The 27,814-nt window shown below is 40.0% G+C and overlaps 1 protein-coding gene across 1 annotated transcript in view; it reads right to left on the bottom strand.

Annotated features, from left to right (window-relative positions):
- Window positions 1–10: 10 nt before the first annotated feature.
- Window positions 11–27,814, bottom strand: part of SH3RF1 (SH3 domain containing ring finger 1) — a 184,017-nt gene continuing 156,213 nt past the window's right edge. Inside the window, exons 7-12 of the mRNA XM_047717709.1 lie at window positions 26,019–26,182; window positions 24,643–24,813; window positions 22,017–22,276; window positions 20,740–21,101; window positions 11,376–11,716; window positions 11–2,392 (exon numbers count right to left, since the gene is read on the bottom strand). Of these exons, the coding sequence (XP_047573665.1) occupies window positions 2,224–2,392; window positions 11,376–11,716; window positions 20,740–21,101; window positions 22,017–22,276; window positions 24,643–24,813; window positions 26,019–26,182 (1,467 nt within the window). The 3' untranslated portion in view covers window positions 11–2,223. The remainder of the gene's footprint in view (window positions 2,393–11,375; window positions 11,717–20,739; window positions 21,102–22,016; window positions 22,277–24,642; window positions 24,814–26,018; window positions 26,183–27,814) is intronic.

Here is a 27,814-nt window from a genome sequence, read left to right as displayed (position 1 = left end):
GGACACATAATGATTGAACATCAAATTTTAATCTTGAACCTTTTCTCCAGTCTTCAAATTATTAACACGAAAAGGAATGATAAATTGCAATTTTATCATTGCCATATCGCTGTGTAACAAGCCCTTGTTACAAAATCTCCATCTACTGTCTCCAAAAAACGAATAGAAAACCCATACATTATATTATCTAAGTGATCTATTAACAGATGAAATTTTAACCAACTTCATAGCAGGAAACTATTAACAGAGGTACTTCAATCACATAGCTTAAAATATGGAGAAAAGACGGGTAAAAAATTATCTTAAGCTGTAGTAGTCTTTTTACTTTTTAAAATTTTTATAAAATACACTAATTTCCCAAAATAAAGAATATTATGACACATTGGTGTCAACTTACACAGATGAAAGCTGATGTCAGCTTTTTTCCTAACTAAAGCTCATTTCACCAAACTTTTATATATTACATGAATATCCAAGTATTTTTTAAAAAATTCAACACACAGGAACATAATGTACAGTGTTTTATAGAAAAAAAGTTAATTTAGGAATGATTTCATTTTCAACCACATAATATCTTTTTAAGACCATGAAACCTCTTGCTATTGCAAGAAGACTTTTCAGTTCATGTTTTTATTTCCCATTTGTATTCTCAAGAGTTAAAAATGAAAAAGGTTTTTTGTATGTTTGTTTTTGTTTTCCACAAGAAAACTGTAGCAACAATTTCATTCACTACCAGGCTGTCTTCCCTCCTTTTGTTTTTAGGACTACCCAGACCCACGACTGCGTGGCACCGGAATGTAATGGGGAGAAGAGGCCAATGACATCAAAGAATGGATATAAAAAGACGGGCACAGCTGGATCCTGCCACAATTGTAAGGTGCGGGCACTTTCACTGGAGCAAGGCCTACCAGAGCCGCAAGGGAACTGTCACAGGAGCAGTCTCCTGGCTCATCCTTTATATCAGTCAGCTGGGAGGACAGAAAGGAACATTTTCACTAATGACTTGTATAATGGCTGATGGATGCATTAGCCAGGAGGGGAGGGAGTACACCCAGAGACCTTGGTCAGGAGCGAAAAGAACACTGTTTATTTTATACCTCCTGCACTGGTCACTTCTGAGCACAAACTAACCTCAACAGGAAATTGCAATGAAATATACACACCATGCACAGTCTATATTACTGTGGGAATCCAGTAACACATGCAAGACGGTGGGAAAAGAATCACAATGGATAAATGAACTTTTCACAGTGTTTCTTACAACCTTTGACTTCAGCACAAGGGCATCACTTACCACCACAATCTCACAAATGTTTTATTGTGTCCTGGGCATGCATATCACTTGGGTTAAAAATGGGCGATTACATTTCATAGCCATTCTCAGACAGGAGTACAACTTCAATTTTCCCAATGTCCAACCAATGAATTGAGCTCCTTCTGTTATAAAACTATATTTCTGACTGCATTTTTGTTCAAGGGTTGTGCTTTATTTTTCCTTATCACGTCACTGACTTCATTCTAGGGAAATTAAAAACCTACAAAATTATATTGAGGACTAGGTCTTACAGTGATTCCTGACCAAACCAGAAAGACAGGGAATCCCTAACTTCTTTTCTCTCAAGTTTCTGTCTCCCTATCCCAGGCCTTTATTGATACTGATTGAGTTACATGTTTTGATTTCCTGAAGCGGAAAACCAAATTAGAGAACTGGCATTTCTGGCTTAAAGATGCAAAAACTAACACAGGTAAGGGGAGGAGGTTCATTCTATGTCAAAAAGAATCTCTTGCTCTCAACAGGAGAGAATCCAGCTTCTCCTTAGCTATCATTTCATAAATTAATAATTTCTTAAAATCAAAATCCAAAGAATTTATCTATTACAAGAAAAATTCAAGTTTAAAAAAGCAAATAAATTAGTTAAGCCTTGTAAACAATTGTCCATTTTAGCTATATATCTTTTTAAAAAAGGTTTTTCTGTATAGTAAATCAGACAGTACAAGGCACACCTTACACACCAGAATCCGGAATGACAGGACCCACATATACACACATGCCTTCTTCACGCTGTTGGCTGGCCTAACCGTGCTGGGGTCACTGGGGTCACACACCAATCCTTTGCACATCTCCTGACCATCTGGAAGTCCACAAATGTGCTCTTTCCATTAAACTGCTTTGTGCTATTTTGTTGTGTGATGTGACTTCCAGCCTTTACAAGGTTCGTCTCCTTATATGTTTTCCACAAAGCTTCCTGGGAAAAGGCCAGTTTTCCCATTACGTTGTAACGTGCCTTTGAACCAGCCATCTTCTCGCTTTTTATGAACAAACACAATATCTCCTTCTTTAAGTTCAAGCTCTGCCTCACTCTGAGGAGGATAGGAAACCACCACTCTGTGCCTAGAAAACAAGAGATATATTTTAGTTAAAGCCACTCAAAGTAGTAAAAATAAAATTTTAAAATAGTGTACTCCTGGTCTAACACAGCTTTAAACAAACAGAATAGGAAAAGTAACATTTGTAAAACAACTCAAAATACAACTATTCTCTGTTTTGTAGAGATTGGTTTTAATAGTTTGGATGTGTTTAACAGCTCACTGTCCGTGACACAGACTGGTTTGAGTGACCTTCACAGTATTCTTGTCTCCTCCCACAGAGAAAATTATATTCCATTTCCTAGAAGGAAATGGCCTGTCCTTCCATCTTCTCCAAGAAGAAAAGAGTGAATTTATTTGATTGGTGAGACTAGAAGAAGCAGTTGAGTAGGTGGGTTCAGGCCTCTCTGAACTACCTGCCTCCAAGCTGAGTGGGCTCTGCTCTGTTTTCACACTGGAAGCATGGAACGGTCAGGGGTCAGGTCTGCCGCCTTGAAGTGGATCTGGAAGTCTCTCTCTGTGTCCCTTACACTCCGGTTTGACATAGACGAGAGGCAGCAATTCCAAGGAAGTTCATCTGCCTTATATAACCAAATGCTCCCTTGGGCAGGCTGTCCTAAGGTCTAAACAGGGAGGGGAGGACCGTAGCCACAAATTCAGTCCATCACCACCAGTAATGAGGTTGACATCCTGATGTCCATTAAGCTGATAACGGTGTCTCTTTCTCCATTGGTTTTCAATTCTGATATTAGTGAGAAAAGGTATAATTATCACTCAAGAACCCCAGGAACCTTGTTGGTTTAATACTATCTGTATCTCCCTTCTTCCTTTCTCCTTAGTCTCCTTCTGTGAAATTATGATTAACAGCCACGGAAGACAGATTAAGGTTTTTATGCCCCATGTTCTTTTATCTTTCTATTTTTCCAGCATTATTGCTCTCCTTTACTCCTCTCTTGCTTTTCCCAGTCAAAGGGGGTGGGGGAAAGGTGGCAGAGGTAGCCAGCCTCCAAGATGGCCCCAGTGACTGTTATCTCCTGGTATTCATACTCTTGTGTGATCTCCTCGCACAATCACATGGATGGTCTGTGTGACCAAAAAAATACTGTAAAAGTAACTGTGATTTCTGAGGCTAGATTATGCTAGGGGAAAATTGGCTGCCATGTTGTGAAAAAACTTTACATCCCTATGGAAAGGATCACATGGTGGGTAACTGAGGTCTCTTTCTTTCTTTCCTCCTCCTTTTTTTTTTTTAAATTTTATTTATTTGAGAGAGAGAGAGAGAGTTGGGAGGGGTAGAAAGAGAGAGAATCGGAAGCAAACTCCCCGCTGAGCATGGATCCAACTGCAAAATCATAACCTAAATCAAAACCAAGAGCTGGATGCTCAGCCTACTGAGCCACCCAGGAGCCCCTAACCAAGGTCTCTTTCTAAAAGCCAACTAAGTAGCCAATAGTGATGTGAAGGAGTCACTTAGAAGAGAGTCCCCCAGCCCTGGCCAAGCCTTTAGGTGACTACAGCTCAGGCTGATATCTGACTGCAACCTCAGGAAATATCCCAAGCTGGAACCATCCAGATAAGCCACTCCCAAGTTCCCAACCCACAGAAGCTGTGGGGTAACAAATGTTTATTGTTGCTTTAAGCCACTCAATTTTAGGAGCAATTTATCACATGGTAAAAGATAACTAAAATGTTATCTTTTTTTTATCTATGATTAAAAAAAATGTGAACATATATCTTTCTCCATTTGCTGTTATGTGGTATTCAGTCATAAAGGTGATTTTCAGTTTCTATTTTCTTTTGGTTCTTAAAGTCAGAAAACAAGCTTATAGCTGAATAGGACCCACTCTTGACCGTAAGTAAAGAATGGTATGGCTTACATATTGATAGTCACAACAAATTCTATAGAACTGCCCCTAAGCTATGAAACCCATTAGGGCCCAATCCTTTAAGAATATCATTAGCTTCACCAACCTCCATCTCATAAAAACTAGAACTAACTCTTACTAAGAAGGACCATAGCAAGAACACCAGACTATTACTCTATTTAAAAAAAAAAAAAAAAAAAAAAAAGGCATCTCTGAAAAAATAGAGTGAGTGCCCAAACAGTTCCTGAGCTATTCTGGGCACACGAACCAAATGATCCTCCATGGTCTGAAGCAAAAGTAGTAAAGCATGGAGGTTGACTTATTATTTCTAAGAAAGAATTAACGTGTTGAACCCACTGAACCCATAAAGCTCGGGGTTCAATCATGCATGAACTGAGGAGGAAGGCATGGCACTGGGTGCAAAGGCACTGTGTGTGAAGCTCTGGGCTAGGGGTTGCCATAGCCTTAAAGGTCATTTGGAGTAGCTTAACTTTGGGCTAATTATCTCTGCTCTCTCAGTCTCCGTTTCCTTATCTGTAGAAAGAGATTGTTGTAACTTAAACAGGTTGTCATGTAATGGAGTAAGATTATAAGTGTGATGCTTAGCATGGTGTCTGTTACAGAATTTATACTCCCAAATTCTAGCTCCCACTGTGATCATATGACTTAGGCAAAAGCAGGCAAGGGTCTGGTGCTTCAAGGGGGTGAAGGATGGGCCAGGAAGTCACTGGCTACTTCTACCCAGGAAGCAGACTTAGGCCACAGCCTAAAGAAGAACTGTCTGATAATGAGACTTAACACTTAAGAATGGTAAAGTTAGGTTTTGGAATTCCTTCTCTGCTATCTTTAAAAGCAGGATAAATAATTTCATCATAGACTTATCTAAAGGAAGGGATCCAGATGAGAAGATTTCTCAAGTCTGATGCCAACCTGCTAAAAATTCATGTAAAAAGCAATGTAACAAGTTGTCATTTGAGGCAAGTTAAAATTTGAGCAAAGCTTTTTATGTCTGGAAAGAAGCATACAAGTGACTCAGATCGCATTCAGAGTAGAACTCTCATGAAATGTATTCCCCATCAGTTCTCTGTGAGCTGCCTTAAAGGTGAAGTGGAATAAAAATAGTTCTTGAAAAACCTGAATTAGATTAATATTTGCATTTATAAAATGCACTAAACCAATTTCGTCAAAAATTTTTTGAACTAGAACTGCTGCTGGGCTAAGAACATAATCTTCCTGCCAAGTTCCCATTGGGAGCAAATTTTCATTGCTAAGTTATAAACCTCTGGCGGGGGGGGGGGGGGGGGTGGAACAAGAAACTATGTGCATAATGGAAACTGTGACACAGTCCTGATTGTATGAAGACTACCAGGTGCAGTGGTAACAGACTCCACTTAGCAGTCTTCCAGCTCCGATCTTGGCCTTAAGTCCTGTGAGGTAGTTTGCACACATTTCTAACATAGACTCTTAAGGCCAAATTCTGGGCACAACTGGCCAACTATCTCAGGCATGGAAAGTGGAATGTTTACAGACCACAACAGATGTAAGTCGCAGCTGCGGAGGCCCTTCACATCTGTTTCTTCCACTGCCTCACTTGGATTATGCTTGCGTTTATTTGAGTGGGGCTTTGGGGAAGTTCTGAAGCTCAGAACCTCCATGGGACCTGCTAATCCCACTTTCAAAACCTGCACCTCATCATCTACTCTTCATTGTTGCTACCACCAATCCTGGTGGACAAACTCATGACCTTCCACCTGGTTAAGTAATCGACCTATCCTCCCTGCCTCCATCTATTCTGCCCCCATTCCGTTCTACACAGAACTGACAGACTCTTTCTTACTTTCTTTCTTTTTTTTTTTTTTTAAAGATTTTATTTATTTGACAGAGAGATCACAAGCAGGGAGAGGGGCAGACAGAGAGAGAGGGGGAAGCAGACTCCCTGTTGAGCAGAGAGCCCGATGCAGGGCTCAATCCCAGGACCCTGAGACCACGACCTGAGCTGAAGGCAGAGGCTTAACCCACTGAGCCATCCAGGTGCCCCCAGACTCTTTCTTAACTGGGAACTCTACTTGTAGGGTTTTTGTTTTTGTTTTAGATTTTACTTATTTACTTAAGAGAGAGAGATAGCGAGTGAGAGAGAGAAGGAGCAGGGGTAGGAGCAGAAATAGAGGGAGAAGCAGACTCCCTACTGAGCAGGGAGCCTGATGTGGGGCTTGATCCCAGCACTCTGGGATCAGGACCTGAGCTGAAGGCAGACGCCTAACCAACTGAGCCACTCAGGTACCCCACAGCTCTACTTGTAGTTATCTATTGCTCAAAAATCATTACTGGCTTCCAATGCCTATGAATAAGGTTAATCCTCAGCCTGGTATGTGAAGCCCTCAGTGATCTGACCTTCATCTTTCTTTCTATGTATATCTACAGTGATCTCCATGAGGGTATCAAACATGCCTCTAAACTGGAGTACATGGCTTTTACCTCTCCAATCCTTGGCCCGTGTGGTTCCTTCTGTTGGGAGTTCCCTGTGATGACGCCTCTGCCCATCCACACCTGATCAGCCTCCCACAGCCTGGTTCCAATTTGCCCCTGCAAAATCTTCTCTAGCCCCATGGCTGGAAGTAAATTCATGCTCACTCAGATCCCAGAGGCCTCATGTACATTTCTTATGGCACTTAGCACAATGTACATTGCAGTGTTACCACCTGTATCCTTGTCTCGTTTATTTTCCCAGACCACAAGCTGCTTGAGGGGTGACAGGATGGTAAATTCATTTTAAACACCTCATATCACTTAGCATAGTTCATGGTAATTCCTCCCCTCTTTTTTCTAAGAGAAGAATGTAAGTGGGGGAGAGGTGCAAAAGGAGAGGGAGAAAGAGAATCTTAAGCACTCCATGCTCAGCACAGAGCCTAATGCAGGGCTTGATCTCATGAGCTGAGCCAAAACCAAGAGTCAGGCACTTAAACTACTGAGCTATCTAGGTGTCCCTTGTGATAATTCTTAATAAGCATGTTGAGTGACAAAACAAAAGGCACAACATATAGTAAAACTGTTTTTTAAGAGGTGCAAAGCTCCCTAGAAAGGAATGTAATTTGACAAACGCTAAAACATGGAAGGACCTTGAGAACATTATGCTAAGTGAAATAAGCCATATACAAAAAAGGTGAAAAAAAAAAAAAAAGAAATAAGCCATACACCAACAGGACAAATATCATATAGTTCCATGTATGAGGTACCCAGAATAGTCAAACTCATAGAGACAGCAAAGTAGAGCGGTGGTTATCAAGGGTTGCCGAGAAGGGAATGGGACTTACTGTTTAATGGGTGCAGAGTTTCAGTTTGGAATAACAAAGTTTTACAAATGTATAGTGTTGATGCTTATTCAACAATATGAATGTACTTAAGGTCACTGATTTTTACCTTAAAAATGGTAAACTTTATGTATATTTTACTATAATTTAAAAATAGGATAAATGAGTGAGTGAATAAAAAAAATAATGTAAAGATTAGGGGGAAAAAAGAAAAATGAAAAAATGTCAAAAGCTGAGTGGTCCCTTGGTTGTTGTAAAGTATGTCTTTGAACAGAGCACCTGGGGAGCAGTGGGAGGTATACAGCATGGCTCACAGCCTTGGCGCTGAATGGGCCTCTGCCTCTTGGTGTCTTTGTGACCCTCAGTTTTTGTGACAGTTACTAGGGTGGAATTCAAGAAACAGAGGCTTGCTATACAAAGAAGCTTCACTGATACCCCACTGCCAATCTTCCTGACTTGGGCTATGATGTTCAGTATTCCACCTAAATGAGCACCTACAATCTTTTATTTGTATAAATTATCGATGTCCTTTATTTTTCTGGCCTCTCTTGCACTCTCTCCAATTCATACATTTTTTGTTGTTGTTGTTTCTAATCTCTCCTGGTACAGCCCAAATTGGACCCCTTGTGGCTCTGGGAGGCACTCTGTACATCACCCTGGTCTGGGTAAATAAACTGCACTGTTTTCTGCCAGTTGCTAACAGCAATCTAATACCCATTAAGTATTTCACTGGCAAAACGATACTAGCTCACTTTGTAGCTCTGCCTGAAGTCCAAGTAAATTATATCCATTGCTTCACCCAGTGGGTTCATTGTCACTACCTCAAATTAATCATGCTGGTTAAACCCAACTGACTTTCTGTAAATCTGTCTCTATCCAATTTGTGTTTCCCAGTGTTCTAGTTTAATCCTTGATCAAAGATCATAGGTTCTTTTCCAGTTTAGGAGATGGGTTTATAGGTATGTGGTTATCAGTTTAATTCTTAATCTTCATATCACAGAGATGATATGCTGTGTCTCCTTAAGCCTTTATCTATTCTTTTTCAGTAGAGGGGGAAAAAAAGAAAAGCCTGTCACATATACTTTCTTTTACTGTCGTCCTTTCTGAAATATTTTATTTCTAGTTTCTCTTTTGCAATTTCCTAATTATTTTTTCTCCTTACCCAAAATAGAGCCCAAGATATTTATTCTATTATTTCTGCTATAATCAGTTATACATTTTTCTGCCTCCAGATGGAGCATTGCTTGCTTGTTTTCCTCAGCCTAACAAACACAAAAGGATTCTTTTGTCCTCAGAGAACTGTCTCAGCTAACACCAAGACCCGTCAATACACCTCAAGGTTCATCCTTTCTTACTGTGAAATTGCTTAAGTCTTTATGTCACGTGAATGCTTCTTTCCATTGAAGGCACTGGCTGCCCTACTCACATTCTTTTACTTTAGATTTATGGGACAGAGTCATGGTTTGAGGGGGAAATTTTATGCTCGCTCTCATTATAACTGTGCGGAATCCTATCTCATACTGTACCAATACTATGCAATCAGAACTACTTCTACAAAATTTTATCAGTAAAAACTCTACCAGAACCACCCCAGGCTTCTGTACTTTGCCAGAGCAGAAGCTGCTGCTATTTACATTGTGAATCAAGGAATCTAAGATCCTGAAAATACTCTGAAATCATACTGATGTGAAAGTTATTCTTCCCTTCATTTTATCAAGAAGTACTTTTTATTGTGTTGAAAATGTTGAAATATCAAAACAGATAATCCCTAAATGATATACTTGGTAGCTTTCTACTAACCAAAAAATTTCATTCCCAGTGGATCATAAGTTGTTTTCCTACACTACTTATTTCCACACATTTCCTCTATTGTTTTTATAGTCAGGCAGACCTAAGAATACAAGTTAAATAATACTATCACATCATTGTATGAAGGCAAAGGGGCTGTGAAAAGTTAGGCTAGCTATTATATTTAATATTCCACTGAACATAGGATTGTAAAAATATGAACTTGAGCAGAAATCTTCTCCAAAGACCCCTTTTCCCACTTGTAAAAATGAAATGGTTATATGAAAAACCTGTCAGAGAATTCAGAGTGCCCAAGCCCATCTGTTCCATCCTTAAATTCTCCATTGTTCCCTATCTGATGTGCATCCCCTTGCTTCCTGAACCACAACACCTGCCTATATTAGCATTTATCCTTTTCAGATGCACTGAACAGCAAGAGCTGCTGTAAGAAATGAGCTCCTCTAAGAGGAAAGGGCTGGAATGCAGAAGCCACAGAGACTGAGGACATCTGGCACTGAAAAGGAATGCATAATGGGGGAGGGCGGCAGCAGTGCCAGACCCAGTGCCTAGGGAGAGGCTGGGCAAAATGAACTATCACTCAGAACAGTCACACAAACACCACAAATGACAGGGAAAAGAGGAGAGAGACTCAGGGCATGAGGGAAAAACTGCAGATCAATGTCTGGGGGTGGGAAGGAAAGAAGGAGCCTTTGTGACCAAAAGAAAGTAAACAAGTCCCTGGACTAACTCCAGGGACAGAAGGCTCTATCCCTGGAAAGCGGAGTAATACTGCAGGAAAAAAAGGCTGACTCTCAGAATAAAGGATTAAGTGAATCCAGGACCAAATTTCAAAGCTTTACTAGGAGTACGACAGATGAGGGGAAAGACAGAATGATTTTATTTGTGGAGGGCGAACCCTTTTTAAGGTAATGTCTCATATCACAACTGGTTTTATAAGTATTAGAACTATAGAAAATTATTTCACCTCACTATGAAAATAAATAAACTGTGTACTTTGTACTTAGTACATGTTGGTTGGTTGATGTTTTTTTGTTTGAGTTTATTTTTTGGTAAAAAGGTATGCCCCTGAAATTATACAAATGAAGGCCTCAAATTTTGTTGGGCACAAATGTCCATCTGAAATACAGACTTGAGGTGAAGTTAAGTCTTTTTAAAGTTTAACATTTTATAGTCAGACTTCAAATCAGTAACTAAAAATGCTACCCCAAATGCAAAATTAGAAATTTGTGTTATCTATAAAATGCAGGTACAAAGGGAATAAAGCTTACAGAAATAATAAAACAGATGGCACTTTTAAAAATAAATGTTTATCTATTGATGCATTATGTATAAACTATCCACTATTTTTAGTGTACTTCATGCTTTCCTGGCCCACCAACAGAGCTTTTTAAATTCATGTAACCCTAGCAGATATTTGTCTTAATACATACATAGTTTTTCCCAGTGTAACTCCTAGAACTCCACTGGTTGTACCAAAAAGATCTGCTCCCATCTGTAATCATTACTGAACGTGAGATCACTAAGACAGGGCTCTTAGTTCCAAGCAGAACTAAACCAAGTCACTGTGTCAGGAGGGGATTCACGTCAATGAGAACCGAGCCACACTCTCCTAGCTCAGGAAGAATAAAAAGAGAATTCTCTTAGTTGGCAGAATCTCCTAGACAACTAGCAGATAATGACGTCAACGTTTAATAAAAAAGGCAAAGGATAAACGGAGGGAGCAGTTGCTGGCAATGGAAGAGTGGCAAGAAGGAAGATGCGAACCAAGTTCCAGGGGTTAACAAGTTTCATCTGGATACAATTCTGAAGTGGTTGTCTGGAGAAAATAAACACAAAGAGGGTTGGAGGCCTAACCCATAGAAGAAACACAACAAATAGTAAAAGACAGCCAGAGGTTGACTGTTACTACAAATTTAGTTTAAAAATTCGGGGGCTGTGGAAAAGTATCCTAACGTCAGAATAAGTACTCCAGCATAACGTTTGCTAGGCATTTCTCCATTTTCTCTGGAAACAACAGTGAACTCACCTCTCACAAACCACAGGCCTAGACTCATTCATGACAGGGCCCAGGGACGAACATGGCTGACGAGGCGGTGGAGCGATGGGAACAGCGGAGTCCAGAGAGCTTGTCTTCCGGTGAAGAGCATCCTGGGCCACAAGGGCGGCTGGGCCTTCCCCGTCTGTGGGGCAGGAGCCGGCCCTGCCGTGGGCACCCCCTAGCGGCAGCTCAGGACCCACTGCTCCCTGCAGAGGCAATTCGCAGCCACCAAGCTCCACTTCCAGGGTGGGGGAGGCTGGAGGAGATGCCCGCGGCTTCCGTTTGGTGGAAGCACCGGAAAGCAACTTCAACAAACCCTTTTTTTCTTTCTAGGGAAAAAAAAAAAGTACATTAATTAGAGACGGACGGTACTGTTGTTATTGTAATTGTGATAGGGTGTTACAGTTTTGACTTCTGGGTCTGATGATTTTTTTTTTTTTTTTAAGATTTTTAAGTATCTCTACACCCAACATTCACAACGCCAAGATCAACAGTCGCATGCTCTACCCACTGAAGCAGTCAGGCGCCCCTGGTTTGATCTTTTGAATTAAAATTTATTTCTGCAGATATCTGGTTATTTGTGCTCTAGCTCCCAAATTCTGTATGATGTTAACCCAATTTTTTGCCTCTCTTTCTTTTCCCCTTCTGCCTGCCTGTTTTTGCTTGTTTTGGATCCTCCAATGTTCATCACTATCTTCTACTGAGGTAGACTAAGCAGAAAAAAGAGAAGTAAAACAAAAACTCACCAAGATACATCTCAGGCTTGGTGAAGGCAGAACTGGACATTTTAGGACAAAATGGAAATTTGTGATTATCAATTTAATTTCTTAAATGACTATCTTACGTCTAATTCTTACATGCTGAATTAAACATTACAGCATTTTACTCTCCATCCAAATACTTGATTCTATTTTTCTCAGCTTTTTTTTTTTTTTTAAAGATTTTATTTATTCATTTGTCAGAGAGAGAGAGAGAGAAAGCATGCACAAACAAGGGGAGTGGCAGGCAGAGGGAGAAGCAGGCTCCTCGCTAAGTAGGGAGCCCAATGTGGGGCTGAGCCAAAGGCAGACACTTAACCAACTGAGCCAGGTCCAGGTGTCCCCACAGACCTGATTCTTATCATTACAGGTAGTGAGGTCTTGATCAGGGTTAAGGACTAAAGCAGTTCTCACATGTCACCACCTTGAGGAAATTTAGTAAGCCAATAATGACAGAAGTCAAACCATTTCGATTATGCAAGAATCTCTTGGATTAGAAAGCCAAAACGCCACAAGATTGTATATAAAGCTTCAGTACATATAATCAAAAACATTTTTATGTCTTTTTGCAAGCAAATGTAGAAAAGAATTTTTTTCCCCCAGCAATCTTATGCTACAAAAACCATCTCTTGAATCTTTATCTGACACTTTGGTTCTTTGCTCTGCTAGGAAAACCAGATCTAGAGCTAACTTTTCTTCATTTCCAAAACCTGCGTCAATGTTCCTTCTGATAACGAAGCATAGAAAATAATCATTTTACATCATTTTACTAAGGTGTCAATGACATCATAAAGTCCTCTAAATGGAAACATTGCTTGAAAATAAAACATTTCATAAAGAATTCGTTAGAAAACTCTATAGGCAAACTCAAACTGGAACCATTAAGGTCCACTAAAAGGGAAGTAGAATTCTGAGGCACCTACTCAAGACAGAACACTGAGGAATTTTTCTTGAGATTATTAGTTCATACTCAGTAAAAATCCCTTGGGGAAAAGGGTCTGAATCCATAATAACAGTTCCATTAGAGACAGAATGGCAGAAAAAAAGAACAAACTAAAGTGATGATTTAACCAGATGATGAAAAAGCATTCCAGGGAAAATGCATCCCAAGAAACTGCAGGCTCCATTTACCAAATACTGTTCACAGTACAAACTAACCTTGGGTTAGAAACAGAAGACAGGGAAGCATGGTGAGGAGCATTGAATTCATTTCTGTACAGCTCAACTCAGGCTGCAGATGAGCAGAACCAATCATCTGATCCCAATTCCCCTTCTCCCATCCCAGCCTGAGGAAGATTTTTCCACATTTTTCTTCAGGGCCTGGTCTTAACTCACCATTCTGGCTTTTGCTTCCTTCCTTTAACTTCTCATTTTCCAAGGGGCTATTAATACATTCCACTAAGTGACACTACACACTTGGACTACCTGCCTGAGTGCCTGTCTCTCATCCACCTGGTGCCTAGTGCAGAGCCGCACCTACTGAGGCTGAGAGGCCAAGACTGAAAGAGGAGACGGCTGGGAGGAAGGGAAAAGACCGAGCTAGTCCCAGGGCTAAGGGAGTAAGAGAGGACATTTTGCAATTCCTAAATTCCGTGGAGATAAAGATTTCCTTTTATACAGTGGCCAATCAAGTGGGCTGACCAAACGTCTGCCAGCCAAAGCTGCTGCCACTTCCTTAAGGGAGCCTGAGGTCTGGAGGGCCAACCAATGAGCTGAGAAAGAACAACGTCTACACTTCTAAGGGGGGCAGTCAGCCACAAATTCCAGCTCTTCCTGCCATGATGTAAGAAAGAACACTCTAATCCCTGGACCCCGACAGATCCACCGAGAACATCAAGTCCAGTGATAAATTACAATCTCAGCAAGCCACGGCTACAGATGTTTCTTAAAAGCTCAGTTCTGGGCACTCAGAAAAATTCAGTTAACTGAACGGAGCTCAGGGAACAGTCTCTAAAATGATTAAGAAGAAAGATAACCTGGTTCATCTAAAATGATTAAGCACATTAAATACAGCTTGCTTTAATGACTTCTAAGGGATGTGTTATCATCATCAGCTGATGCCGACTACCCACGAAGCAGAAGGTAGAGGATCAGATGTTGTGGCAGGGTGTGGGGGTATGAGATGGGGGTGCTAACATGGAAAAGATGCTGTCCTAGTTCCACTGAACTGTGCATTTGATATCATATTCTGATGTTTTCTACACTAGCAGAACACTGTGCCACTGGAGAGAGGATTTTGCAAACACAGACATTTATCATCTTTGTTTTTTCAAAATCCAACAGCAGAAATGAAAACTACAGATGAATCAATAGAGACTACACTCCAGCAAAGCAATTTCTTAAATGTAGTTTTAGCATGAATGAAGAAGGGACATTATCTTTTTTTTTTTTTAGATTTTATTTATTTATTTGACAGACAGAGATCACAAGTAGGCAGAGAGGCAGGCAGAGAGAGAGGGGGAAGCAGGCTCCCTGCTGAGCAGAGAGCCAGATGCAGGACTCTATTTCAGGACCCTGAGATCATGACCTGAGCCGAAGGCAGAGGCTTAACCCACTGAGCCACCCAGGCGCCTGGGACATTATCTTTTAACAGGAACCTTAACAGTTCTCCTGTTGGTTTTCTAAGAAATTATTCCTAGATGGAATAATGTTTTTATACTCATAATTTTCTCTTCAGAAGATCTGATGATTTAAAACCACACCTCATACATAAAAAGAACTATCTGGGTCAGAAAATAATTACCCGATGATAAGAGAGTGTAATTTTTATATATAAAAATAATTTCTGAACATCACCTAAATAATTTTCAATAGTCATATCACAGAAGATGAGTACAATATGGGAAACCTTAAATTCTCCTTCACAAGCAAAAATAAATTTCATTTGAGCAACTCATAAAGTTAACCACATTCAACCCACTGAGTCTTCTTTATTCCTCTCCTTGCCCTCAGATGTACAAAGAAAGGAGCAAGAGACAGTCTTCCAGGCCACTGTCATCAAAAATCTACACAGTCATATTTCCCAAAATCAGTCATTATAAGAGATCTCAAAAGCTTAATTCATATGATTGTCTAATAATAATCACTCATTCCTTGAACAAATATTTACTAAGTGCTGAATATGAACCAACAATGTGTTAGGCTCTGAAACTACAACAGTGAACAAGACAACAAGGAGTTCACATCCTCTAGCACACATAAACACTGCTGTAAAACAGGAGCTCTGCAGAAAAATAAAGCAGGGTAAGGGGAGAGTGATTGACCAGGGAGTGCGGTCTGAGATGGGAGGCTCAGAAAAGGCTTTTTTAAAGAAGTGCAGGGAACGAGGGAAAGGCCATATGAAGCACCAATAGGTTCAAGAATCTTGTTAAATGCTTTTATAAAGATTTCCATATTTTTTCCTAACACCCAGCTGATGCGACAGGAACCAGTATTATTCTCATTGCCTACACCTCTCCAAGGTTCCCTAAAATCACACTGCTAGTAAGGGGTGGAAGTGGGACTTGAACCTAGCCTTTGCTCTTCTGAGAGTTCAGCACAGGCAACATCTCTAGAAGCACATCTACTCGATGGAGTGATAAGAGCAGGTATGTTTGCCTGAGGGCTGCACATCATAAAGGTCACTCTGTATGGAACTGTGTGCACATCCACACTATCCATACCCGGATCTCAGCTGTTGGCAGGGGCAGGAATGGGATTCCAATCACTTAACATGGACAGTGGCTTCTCCTTGAGAAAATGAAGTGGCGAAGCTCACAGACCAACTTGTTTTTGACAACAAAATAAGAACTGGAAGTGAAATCACACAAGCAAAGACAGTGATCAGTAGGAACTCTGGGGTAAGTGTTCAGAACAGAAGAAAATGGCTATTTTTAAAACTATTTTTAAGTAATCTTTTATACCAACTTAAAACCCTGAGATCAAGAGTCAATGCTCTACTGAACCAACCAGGCACCCTGAAAATGGGTATTTAAAAACTAGATGAACCCTCTGCTTAAGAAAACCAAGAATTAAGAGCAAAAGTCCTCAAAGAGCAGATTGTTTGAAGAAGATCTATGGCTCCTACAGGGAGGGAGTCACTAGGACTTTGGGGTGGGACTTTGAGGCACTAAATGTTGATCTTTGGTGGGCCACTTGTAGAAATGTTATCTTTTAGAAACAAATCTAGGATATGGCAGAGGGCATGAGAATCAACACCTACTGCTGACCATTATGGGAATAAATGACAATGTCAGAGAAGAATTACACTATGAAGGTAGGGGAAGGAAATGGAAGCAGGTGAAGTAAAGTGGGGCCTCAGAGAGGGTTTCTCTTCTTTCTCTATGTGAGGGTTAAAACTGTTAAATTAATTATACCATTAGAGATTTGATTAGAGGCTATTAAGACTGAGGTGATTTTAATGTCCTAGCAGCTTCCATTAGCAAAACCAAAACCTAAACTTGTAAACACCTCCAGGTTAAGAAATCAAAAACCTGGAAGGGGAGGTGAACCATGAGAGACTATGGACTCTGAAAAATGATCTGAGAATTTTGAAGGGGTGGGGGGTGGGAGGTTGGGGGCACCAGGTGGTGGGTATTGTAGAGGGCACGGATTGCATGGAGCACTGGGTGTGGTGCAAAAATAATGAATACTGTTATGCTGAAAAAAATAAAAAAAAAATTAACACACTCTTAGATTATTTTTAATAAAGAACTAAAACAGGAAAAAAAAAATCAAAAACCTAAAGATAACCAATCACAAACAGCCACCTGGGCTTTCCCAAATAAGGCAGCCACTTAAACTCTAGCCAATCAAATAATGTCTCTGCTCTGCTTTGATGTGTCCTCTACATAATTCTTGCCCCTGGCTCCTGTTGGTAGAGTGCTCCTAAGCACTTCAGTTTGGCACTGCCTGATTTGAATATGTTTTACCCAAACAAACTCAGAATTTTTAATATGTATCAATTTGTCTTCTAATGAAACTTAGAAAACATAAGAACAGTCAACTACATAATTGGTGTGGGAAAAAAGATTTTATTTTCTGAATGAAAGCCTAACATACCAAAAATATTTACTGTATTTTGGTATATGAGGGAAAAAAGTATATATACACTATAGTATTAATGGCTGTCTTTGAAATCTTGGATCATATTTAGGTTTTCAGTTTGGATATTTAGATTTTTCTCTCACTTCTAAATAAATATGTATATTTAAAAATTTTTTATAATAAGAAAACACAATAAAACACAGGCACACACACACACGCACACGCACAGGAGTATCTCATAAGGATTGGGAAATTCATCTGGAGACTAGCTGATTAAATAATGAAGCCTTCAAACTGAATATGCAGTTAGAAAAATGTCCAGATAGAGCTGTTAAACTGATAGCTGTAGAAGACATGAGGGATCCCATAGAAAGAAGAATAACAATGGCAGAAAGATCCAGGATTTCAAATAAGAAATAACAGATAATGTTTGGAAATATATTGTAGAGTTTCAGATGCTTATCAAACCATAGAACCAAACCACAGAACGCAGTTACCAGACAAATTAGCTACAGGGACAAAAACACTTTTTTTTTTTTTTAAATCAATCAAGAACAGAAACACATTAGAGGTAAGACTTCCAAATAAAATATTGTTCAAAAGGAATAGCTTAGTTAGGCAAGGAGCCACAGTAGTCCTGTGTGCACATCAAAAAGTTATAGATCTCCATGGAATACCAGTGGTAGCTCACTGCAGACAATTTATGTAGAGAGAAAAGGACAGGGCAATTGACAAGCTATTATTTGAGAGACACACCACACACTATCTAAAGAATTTAAGTAAATGGATGATGTTGATCACAAAATGATGAAAGCAGATAGAAATAACAAGGGGACTGTCAAATACCTAGATACCTGCTGGAAGTCTCAACTAAAACTAGGTCTCTATACAATTAGAATCTCTGATGTACTTTTTCCTTGAATTGTTAATCATTTAATCTCACTTTGGATCTAAATCTGATCAACTGGGGGAATGGTGGGGACCAGCAGGGGGTGGAAAGGTTCGGTCAGTGAAGCAGAAATATTGAAAACTTCGAAGTAAGCACCCAAAGAGAAGTTGGCTATAGTCAGATTTGAACTCTGGTTTAAAAAAACTGATTTTAAAAGTCAAAGAAAATATATGCATGACCTGAAACTCAAAAGGAAAGAGACTTCAAGAGGAATGGGAGGGCTCTCCAGAATGAAATTCTAACCATACAGCTGCAAATTATCTGAGCAGATGAAAATGTGGAGGCATCTAAAGGCACTAATGTGATCCCCCAGAGAGCGGCCTAATGGGCTCAAATTTTTAAAGGACTCGGTACAAAAAGATCAAGAGAAGGGTCCATAAGAAAGAACATATCGTGGTCCATAACAGCTTAAACTTGAAATAAAGGGGTGTGGGGACAGCCTTAAAGTAATGTTTGAAACAAGAAGAACAGGAAGGATACAGACCTGCTGTTGGAGATGGATGGTGGTTCTCAGAACATATAAAGAAAGGGAAGGATAATTTTCAGACTAGAAAGAAAGAACAAACCTTGATAAGAGGGAAATGGGTGAAGAGACTGGGATTTAGAGATCCAATAATTCCTTGCCAGGATGAATTCACCCCAGCACAGAGAGAAAATTAAGGGCTAAAACGCAACAAAATAATCTTTGACTAATCCTGGTGAACCTGAAATCAGGTCAACTCAGCGGGGCAAGAAGGGCATGTGAAATCTTAACTTTCAAAAAGAAGACAATATTGTATTTGCGGACTGTCTGGAAAATTCTGGAACAGTGTATTAAATGAAGTCTCCCTGATATATCCAGAACACTCAATGAGGCATAGGAGATTTAAGAAGGAAAATTTGTAATCTGTGACAAAAGTAGTAGTGACAAAAACTTCAGGAATATAGCCTTAAAAAGGAAGATAACTCTGAAATAAGTCAAGGTATCATACAGAAAGAAGATCAACAATTTTTATGTAGCCCCTCAAAATAAAGAAAACGGCATGGGACACTCTTGAGCTAGGGCATTCATGGTCAATGAGGGTGTCCAAACAGAGGCCAGTGGCTATCTGCCAAGGATGGGGACTCAACAGGATAACCTGTTAGGTCCTGTATTAGTTGCTGCTGTAACAAATTACCACAAATTATGTGGTAAAAACATGTCCTAAAATTAAGGTGTCAGCTGGGCTACATCGCTTACAGAAGCCCTAGGGAAGAATTTGTTTCTTTGTCTTTTCCAGATTCTAGAAGCAGCTGCTTGCATTTCCTGGCTTGTGGCTCCTTCCTTGAATCACTTTGATCTCCTCTGGACCCATCCTCCTACCTCCCTTTCAGGAAGACCCATGTGATTATATGAGGCCCACCCAGATAATGTAAAACTATCCCCTCATCTCAAGACCTTTATAAAATACCTTTTGCCATGGAAGGAAACCTATTCTCCTTTCAGGGCTCAGGAATATAGACATCTTTGGAGAGCCATTATTCTCCTGGCATAGGTCCCTTTCAAGCCTGTGATTCAATGAATTCTTTCCTGGGAGGGCAGGAACTGCAGAGTCCCTGTTCTCAATGACTCACTGTCCTGAAACCTTAAATTCTGAACTACAAAACAATTCTTTAAAGATACGGACAAAGATGAACATGTCAGCTTGAGTACAAGTTTAATGTAGTTAATTATAAACATTGAACAGATACCAATCTTTTTCAAAAATGCTAAGGTTAACCCAACAATTAAATATTAACTTTTTAGTAGGCTGTAAAGTTTATTTCCTTATAAACCCCTATTTACAGGCTTATGTAACCATTTAAATAGAGTGACATACATTACCACTGAACCAGGTGGCTAAGAGTTTATGACTACCCTAGAGCTTCCCAGAATTGGACTAGAACGTTAGGAGAGAATGCACAAAATACTGAGGAAAATACAGGATTTTCCTCAGGTTGCTACTTCATTTGACTGTAATACAATTACCCAGACTTTATTGTCACTCTTCAATTTCTGTTCACAATTACTCACTATCAATTTCCCTTGCCTCCAACCACCTATCTCCAAACCCAACCATAGGTTAGTCTTTCAAACACAGCTTTCCATTAATTTTTTCTTGGAAATTTAGCCCCAAATGAGAGATTTTTGTAAAAGATCTATGAATTTAGAAAATAATTTTTCACCCATATTTCAAGTCAAGAGGAAAAGTATCCATGCTGATTATAATCAATACACTGTAGAAAAAACCCACCATCAACACTTCTGATCAACAATTTCAACCCTTTTGTATATTAAATTTTTTTTGTAGAACTGGTTGAATAGGAAGAATTAAGGACAGCACAATGATGAAAGAATGAGTAACTAAAGAGTAAAGAAAATTCTTCCATGAGATGTAAGCTGCACGAGAAGTGACTAAGCCTTATTCACTGTGGTCTCCTAAACATACAATACAAGGCCTGGCAACTAGTGGGTGTTTCAGTGCAGAGAATCATGAATCGAGCACCTGGCGTGGTGACTCACACATGGTAAGCACTTGAAGGACTGCTTAACAATGAGTCCTTTCATTAGTTAGAAAGGATGGGACACAACATAAGCAGAGGAATAGGACATTGATCTTACTTTATTATCCTTGTCTGGCTTTGTTGCTGAACTGTTCCCACAGGCCAATGAAGCACTGTCAGGAGAGGTGGGGAGTCCAGGAAGAATGGTCACCACCCGGCCACCAGGCTCACTCTCCAGAGAGGCAGTGGTGATGTTCGCAGAGGTCAGTGAAGCAGCCGCAGCACATGCCAGGGGGGCACTGACTCGACCCATGTTAACAGCAGCCACGTGGGTGGCAGGGCCTGCCATTGGAGATGGAAGTTGTGGGGAGGCCAAAGGATGATGGGGCAGGCCCACAGATGCAGCACCCAGGCAGGCGGTGTTCTGTACTTGGATGGGTGTCACCGCTGCTGTAGGGCGTTCTTGGTTATGTGCTGCAACTAATAGATGACAGGAGAGAAAACAGCAAAATTGGACTTTCTAACAAATGCTACTCACCAAAACATGAGTCATTTCACTACATCAGACCATAATGAAAGGCTACTATTGCATTTTTACAATAAATAATGGATGTATGCTGGTTTAAAAGCACTTAATTTTAGCTGGGTCCCTAGACACTGTATTTCCTTCCAGATCAGCTCTTTAGTCTGTAGAGAGCTTGGAAACTCAGCTATGACCCCAGGCTGTTCAGTTGGAGAGGTCTTTCTGCAGATTTATGGACACAGTCTGTCTTTGTGGTACTCTAGAGTGTCAGATTAGGTTGCCCCCAGGCCTTTTCAAAATGATTCTCTTTTCAATCAATCAATCAATCAATCAATAAAATTATTCTCCCTTTTCTAATTAACCATTTTTCCTTCTTTTGGTTTTTATGATAGAATTTACAAGTTTACCTCACCACTGTTACCCAAGACTCTTGGGTAGGTTTTCAATGCTATAGAAAGAAGAAAGTTATTTAAGATCCCACTGGGTCTAAAACAGACTTGAGATTAAGTTCATCAAAAATAATCAGCACACTGGTTAGCTAAATACGATGTTGTCACGTGGCTAATGGCACTGAGACCTGAGCTCCTATGGTCTTGACTGCAGAAGTCTTATTTTCAAGTCTTACTGACATTCTTAGGATCAGCCTAATTTCTTTCAGACTTTCAATCTGTAGATCGGGCTTGAATTAATGTGTGGGGCAGGCTTAGCCAAAATAAGCAGATGTGGAGTACCACTGACTAGACTGTGCTTGCCTTATTTCCTAATGTTCTTCATTACTGTAACACGACATCTGCTTTTCTCAACATCTGTTATGGAAGAGCTGGTATTAGGCAAGCAACCCCTTTCCTGGTACTTTCTGGTCTCCTCCTTACCTGTCCTCACAGCACTGCGGGCCTGGTTGACTGTCATCTGCCCAGTCATGTGCAAAAAGACCTTAGCCTGAGGACTTGTCTGGATGTGAGCTGCTGACACCACGGCTGTGGGGACAACACTGGGACTCCCGGCCATACCATTTCCCTGGAGCTTCTGGGTAGGCCCACCTGCAGTGGAAGGACTGACTATAGTCACCCCTCGACTTGTCTGACCAGCAGTAGACATAGGGACTTTAGCTTGGGAAGCATTTGTCACGGTCCTGTCAAGACAGAAACAGACAGAAAGCCCAATCCATCAGCAAAATGGAGGAGAGAACAATGAAAGGCAAGAAAAACGACTCTGGGCTTTAAGATAGAACATTTTAAAGAATGAATGGAATTATTTTTACCAAATATAAGAATGAAAATTCAAAGCAAAGATGGCCCTGAAGGAGAGGAAGGTCTGGAAATACACTGTGAGTCACAGAAAATTACATGTCATATTCTGCTCAAGAATATGTGTTTACTGGGTTCAGCTTTCCATATCAAGGCTCAACACCTCCACTCCCTTTAAGGCCTTGGATTCTTCTGCCTCAGCCATCAAAGAAGTTGATCTGTTTGTTATTGCTGCTAGTAATGTTAGCAATTTCACTCCTTTCTCATAGCTCTGCTCATATTTTTTTTTGCCCTTCTCCCTGCTTGCCTCCAGTTCGGCATCGCACAAGGGCCTGTGCGTATGCATGCATGTGCAAATACACATATGCACACACTCTTGGAATATTCTCTCTGGCTTCTCTTGGCCTATCTAATTCTCATGTATGGTATAAGGTCCAGCAAAAAACTCTTGTTTTCAAGAAGCCTTGCCTAAGGCTTAGAGCTTAAGACCTTATGAGTCTATTGTTTCATGTGAATTTCTTCCTTCTATGGTCCTTGATGACAAAATGTGTTATTTTTACCATGTAAATTCTTTATTAAATACTCCTGATTCAGTAAAAGTTCCTTGAAAGCAGGACCCCCATGAAATGGTTCTTTTACATTCCTCCAGTATAGGGATACAGTACAGGGATACAGACAGCTCTAAAACATTTACAGGTTGAATTAATTAAATTAGGTTCAATGTAGTTTTATGTCATGTATTTAATATTCTAAATTCACTTAAACAGTTCTATATATAGTAACTTTCTACTACATAGAATACTTCATTAACTCAAACATCCTTATTATTTACTATGATAAATAACAGAGAATTTATTGTAAGTAAGCATCTCTCCAGAGACTTTTAATAATTTGTTTTTAAGGTTATGAAAATGCTTTCCTTCATTAACTTAGTCTTTGTTGTGGTTTGCTTTGTTTTATTTCCCTCAGTTGTTGTGCTGGTTTTTTGTTTGTTTATTTGTTTTTTCTCACTAGGGAAGGTCTATCTGCCATTTTCTGGATCCTGAAGGTAGATTTTAATATATACAGAAAAGAAGGTTTATATTGACTAAAAATCTGCAAGTCAAATTGAAGCTAACATTCTGTCACCATCTGCAACAATAGTGATTTTCATTTGATTAGGCTGCTGGCCAACCTATAAATCAAGGCCAACAGCTGACAAACATGTCAGTTCATTAAGCCATTTATTTAAAATCAGGGTTTTGAGGAAAGATTTAACACAGCTAAACCTGGACCATTTATTAAAAGCCCAGTAGCTAAAAACTGGGGCTCCTGCAATGCCATTATAGGTCTTTCCATTCAGTTTCCAAGGCTACTTTCCTCAGTGACAAGAAGGTGGACTATCTTTAAATAAATTTTGGGTAGGGAGGAAGGAAAGAAAATCTTGTATACTTAAAGCTCCTATTATCCTATAACATGGTTTTTCAACCTCAGGGATATTTTGGGTCAGACAATTCCTTTTGGTAGGAGGCCGTGCTGTGTACTGTAGGACATTTAGCAGCATCCTTGGCTTCTATACACCATATGCCAACAAAAACACAATCAAAATTGTGTTTAGACATTGTCAGATTCCCTTGAGGAGCAAAATCACTTTTAACTGAAGGATCAAGGTCATATTTAAGGAATTTTATTTCTGACTGTTTCATAGAAATTAATTGCCAAAATTGCAAGGAAATCACCAAGCTATTGGAATAAATACAGAGCCAAACACCAAGGTTTAAGCACTTCACTGTGCGATCTCAGACAAGTCATTTAATCTCTCAGTGCCTCCGTTTTCTCATCTGTTAAGTGGGGATAATAATAGCAACTATGCCAACAAATTGCTTAAAGACTCAGGAGTTACTATGTGTCATATGCATTTTGAAATCTGCCTGCATGGCATATAGTAAATGTTATGTAAACATGTTAATAATGTAGCTTTTTGTTATACTAAACATGATATTTTTTAAGCAGAAAATGTTGAAAATGGTATAGTTGGATCTTCTCACATGTAACTTCAAGCAAATAACTTAAAACCCCAGTACATATATTGGTGGAAACCTACAATTTCACATATACCCCATGTGAAAAGTAGCTAAGAATTTTTAGAGTTAGAAGGGATTTCGCAAGTATAGATATGAATTTTTAAAATGTTGGCTACATAACAGGCAATTATAGTGTGAACAAAGCTTCTCTGTTTAGAACTTAATAAACCATTTATTCAAAACCATACCTTGTGACTGGTGCCCACATAATGCCAGGGAAAACCCCTATCTTGCTGGTATGCATCGATGTCCCTTTGAACCAGCCGTCCTGGCAACGCTCAAACACTAAAAACATTTCCCCTTTCCTCAGCTCCAGCTCATCCTCTTTCCGGGGAGTGTATGGATATATAGCAACATACCTAGAATAGAAAGAATATGTGTTTCCAGGCTGAGTAACAGAATAAACCCCAGGATGCACAAAAACTCTTCCTTGGTACAAAGTCTTGAATATTCTATACATGTGTAAACAGAAAATATAATCCTTTAAACCTGTAAGTAGCACTGGTAATCTTCCACTGAAAAAGGTTTTGCAGCCTACATTTAAAAGACAGGGGCCTTCCTGATTAAGAACTGCCAACCTGGTCCCACAGTGTGAAGGTGACTATCCCACCAAATGGTATTCGTGGGGTGTGAAAGAATTATGCAGCTTCCCAAAGTGCCTAACCTGCTGCTGGGGATTAGGGACCCAATGGGAAACTTGAGCTTTTCAAATGGCACTTGTTAGACGTGGGAAGTAGCCCCGAATGAGGACATATGGCACGAAATCCCACTGGGAGGCACAACATGCTGCCTTCCACACACAGGCTGAACCTAGAGGCTCGGGTTGCACCTGCTTTTGTAAGCTCAGCCAGAAAAAATGCTGAATTTGAAAAAGTCAAAAGGAAAAAAAGCCCAGATCATAGAGAGTACAAAACCACCCCACAATGCAAGGTGACTATGCCACCAACATATGGAAACCAGGCAGGCAACACTAACCAACAGTTTTTGTTCTTTTTTTCTTTTTCTTTTTTTTTTAAACCAGGGCTCTAACATGTTCCACATATAAAATCACACAATGTAGGAGCCACAAAAATCTTAGCTGTATTCTGCCATTGGTAAACAGTGAACAAGACAATGAGACTTTTCTGGATACTTATTTCTGGGGACTCCCAGCTTTTCACATGCACACTCTCTCTAGATCTGATCTGTGTGGAGTATCCTCCTCTTCCTTAGTATATTACTGCAAGGAATGAAATTGGAGACAAAAACCTCAAAAAGAAATCATACAAAAAGATGGCTCCATGTACATATAGTATTATGAAGAAGCGAACACTGTGTTTCCCTAAACTGTAAAAGGCCCTTACTCAGCAGGATGGCTGCCTAGCGAGCTCATGTTTGGACCCATTTTGTTTCAGCAGTTTCCTAATTATATGCATGACTGGGTGTAAGTTTGCAGAATGCAAACCACTTTGGTGAGCCATAAGCCTGTCACCAGCTCCTGTCAGAAAGGTGTTTGTCTACTTTTGCTGATTGGGCTTAGTCTGAAATGAACTTTAAAGCAGTAATAAATGTCACCCTCACTTACACACTGGGGCGAGTCTGAGGCCGTAAATGTGCAATCTGGTCAGCGGGTCCCGATGTGGGCCTAGGTCCCATTCCCGCAGCAGCAGCAGCAGCAGCAACAGCGGTAGCAGCACTGGGAGGTGTGGAGGCCAGTAAGGGGGGTGGTGGAAGAGGAGGATTCATTGTCTGGTATGAGGAAAGACAGAGAAAGAGAGAGAGGGGGACAGAGAATAATAATGAATGATTTATTTATTTATATCTTTTATGGAAGGTGGGAAGGAAGAGGAATCAGGAATCATAGGAAAAGACTTTCATGGAATCCATAAGGAGCAGAACCAGCAGGCTACCTTGTATAAAAGCCTCCTCTTAAAAAAATCTCATCCCTTGTTCTCCTTTAAGATCTTAGAGCCACCAGCAACTTTTTTCAGCAAACAGGTAAGTAAAGACACTGGGGAAGAGGGAAAGGGAAAAAATGGAACCAACAGTATGTAATTTTAAGATTAATAGTATTTTCAGTATAGACTTAGATGCGAACCCCGATGCTTTTCAAGGGGGCAGCTACAATGTCACACTGCTTGCTAGGAATTAATCTGTGATTGTTTCTGTAACTTGAAACTTAAACACAACACAAAAAAATTTAGCTATACTATATCTCAACCATTCCTTCAGAAGAAAATTTCCTTTGATGTCTGGTTTCCAAAAAGCCCAAACAATAGCAAGCCACAATCACTGGGCTATTGTTGCTACTTTTGCTTATTCTTTTCTTAACTTTGCCAGCTTTTGAAATTTAGTACTATCAAGGCTGGTAATCTTTAACAAGTACACTAGTGAAAAGCTGCTGGTTCCTTTACGGGCACAGCCTAATGGGGTTCTGCCTACAGGATTCCATGCCTTTTGAAAATCAATGGAGCAATTGTTACTTTCTGATCTATAAACCCAAGATGATTCTTTAGGGTCTGTATACCGAAACTCCTGGGAAAACAGGCACACAAAGACTTGCCTGAAACCCCACTTCGCCCTCCCCAAATCTTTGAACCAGTAGATGTAAAAACTGAATCAAAAGAGAAATAAGGAGACTAAAGAATGCACCTAGGAAAGCATAAATGGTTTCTACATATCAGTGTATAAATACGAAAACCCAATGATCTCTAAAATAGTTCCTAACAGTCACTCTGTTTCTATTTCGTGAAATAAAAATTCGTATCTCATCAACATTTGCTTCATCTGCCCGTTAATGTACATAGTTCCAGAAACACAATAAACTCAGCAGAAAAAAATTTCAGAGTTCTAGACATATGTTGCAACTGTTTCACACATTATATTTAATTTTTTGCTGAAGTGACTTTGGAGAAGGATTTTTCCCATACCAAAGCTGAAGGTGTTGTGGAACATTCAGTGCAGAAATAAATGAGTTGCAGAGCTCCTTATAGAGCCCGAACCTGGACAAGGCAGAGGTGAGTTCCAAGAGTTAGAACTGCATGAACGTTACTCACACTCTCCATATAAAACACAGCAGCCTTAAGACTTGCTACTACTCTGGAATTGCATGCACTGGGGCTTAGAATCTTCAAAACCTTTGACCAGGAAAAGGTCAAGCATTCACTCCATTCAGGCTCCCAGTGACAAGGAAGAGAAACAAAGATAATCCTGGTCAAACACTCAGCACACGTGACCTGGGCACTTCACTGGTAATAAAGACACATCAGTAGCTTGTCGGGCAAGATAACACAACACGTCTAGACTGTACCCCAGGTAATACATGGAGACTGTAAAATTACTACTCAAATGATTTTCACTGAAATTGTCCAAAGCCCAGTC

The sequence above is a fragment of the Lutra lutra genome, chromosome 2, assembly GCF_902655055.1.
Source record: "Lutra lutra chromosome 2, mLutLut1.2, whole genome shotgun sequence".
In the NCBI taxonomy this organism is placed as follows: domain Eukaryota; kingdom Metazoa; phylum Chordata; class Mammalia; order Carnivora; family Mustelidae; genus Lutra; species Lutra lutra.
Note: the sequence above shows the minus strand (reverse complement) of the source record. Positions and strands in the feature narration are given on the sequence as shown.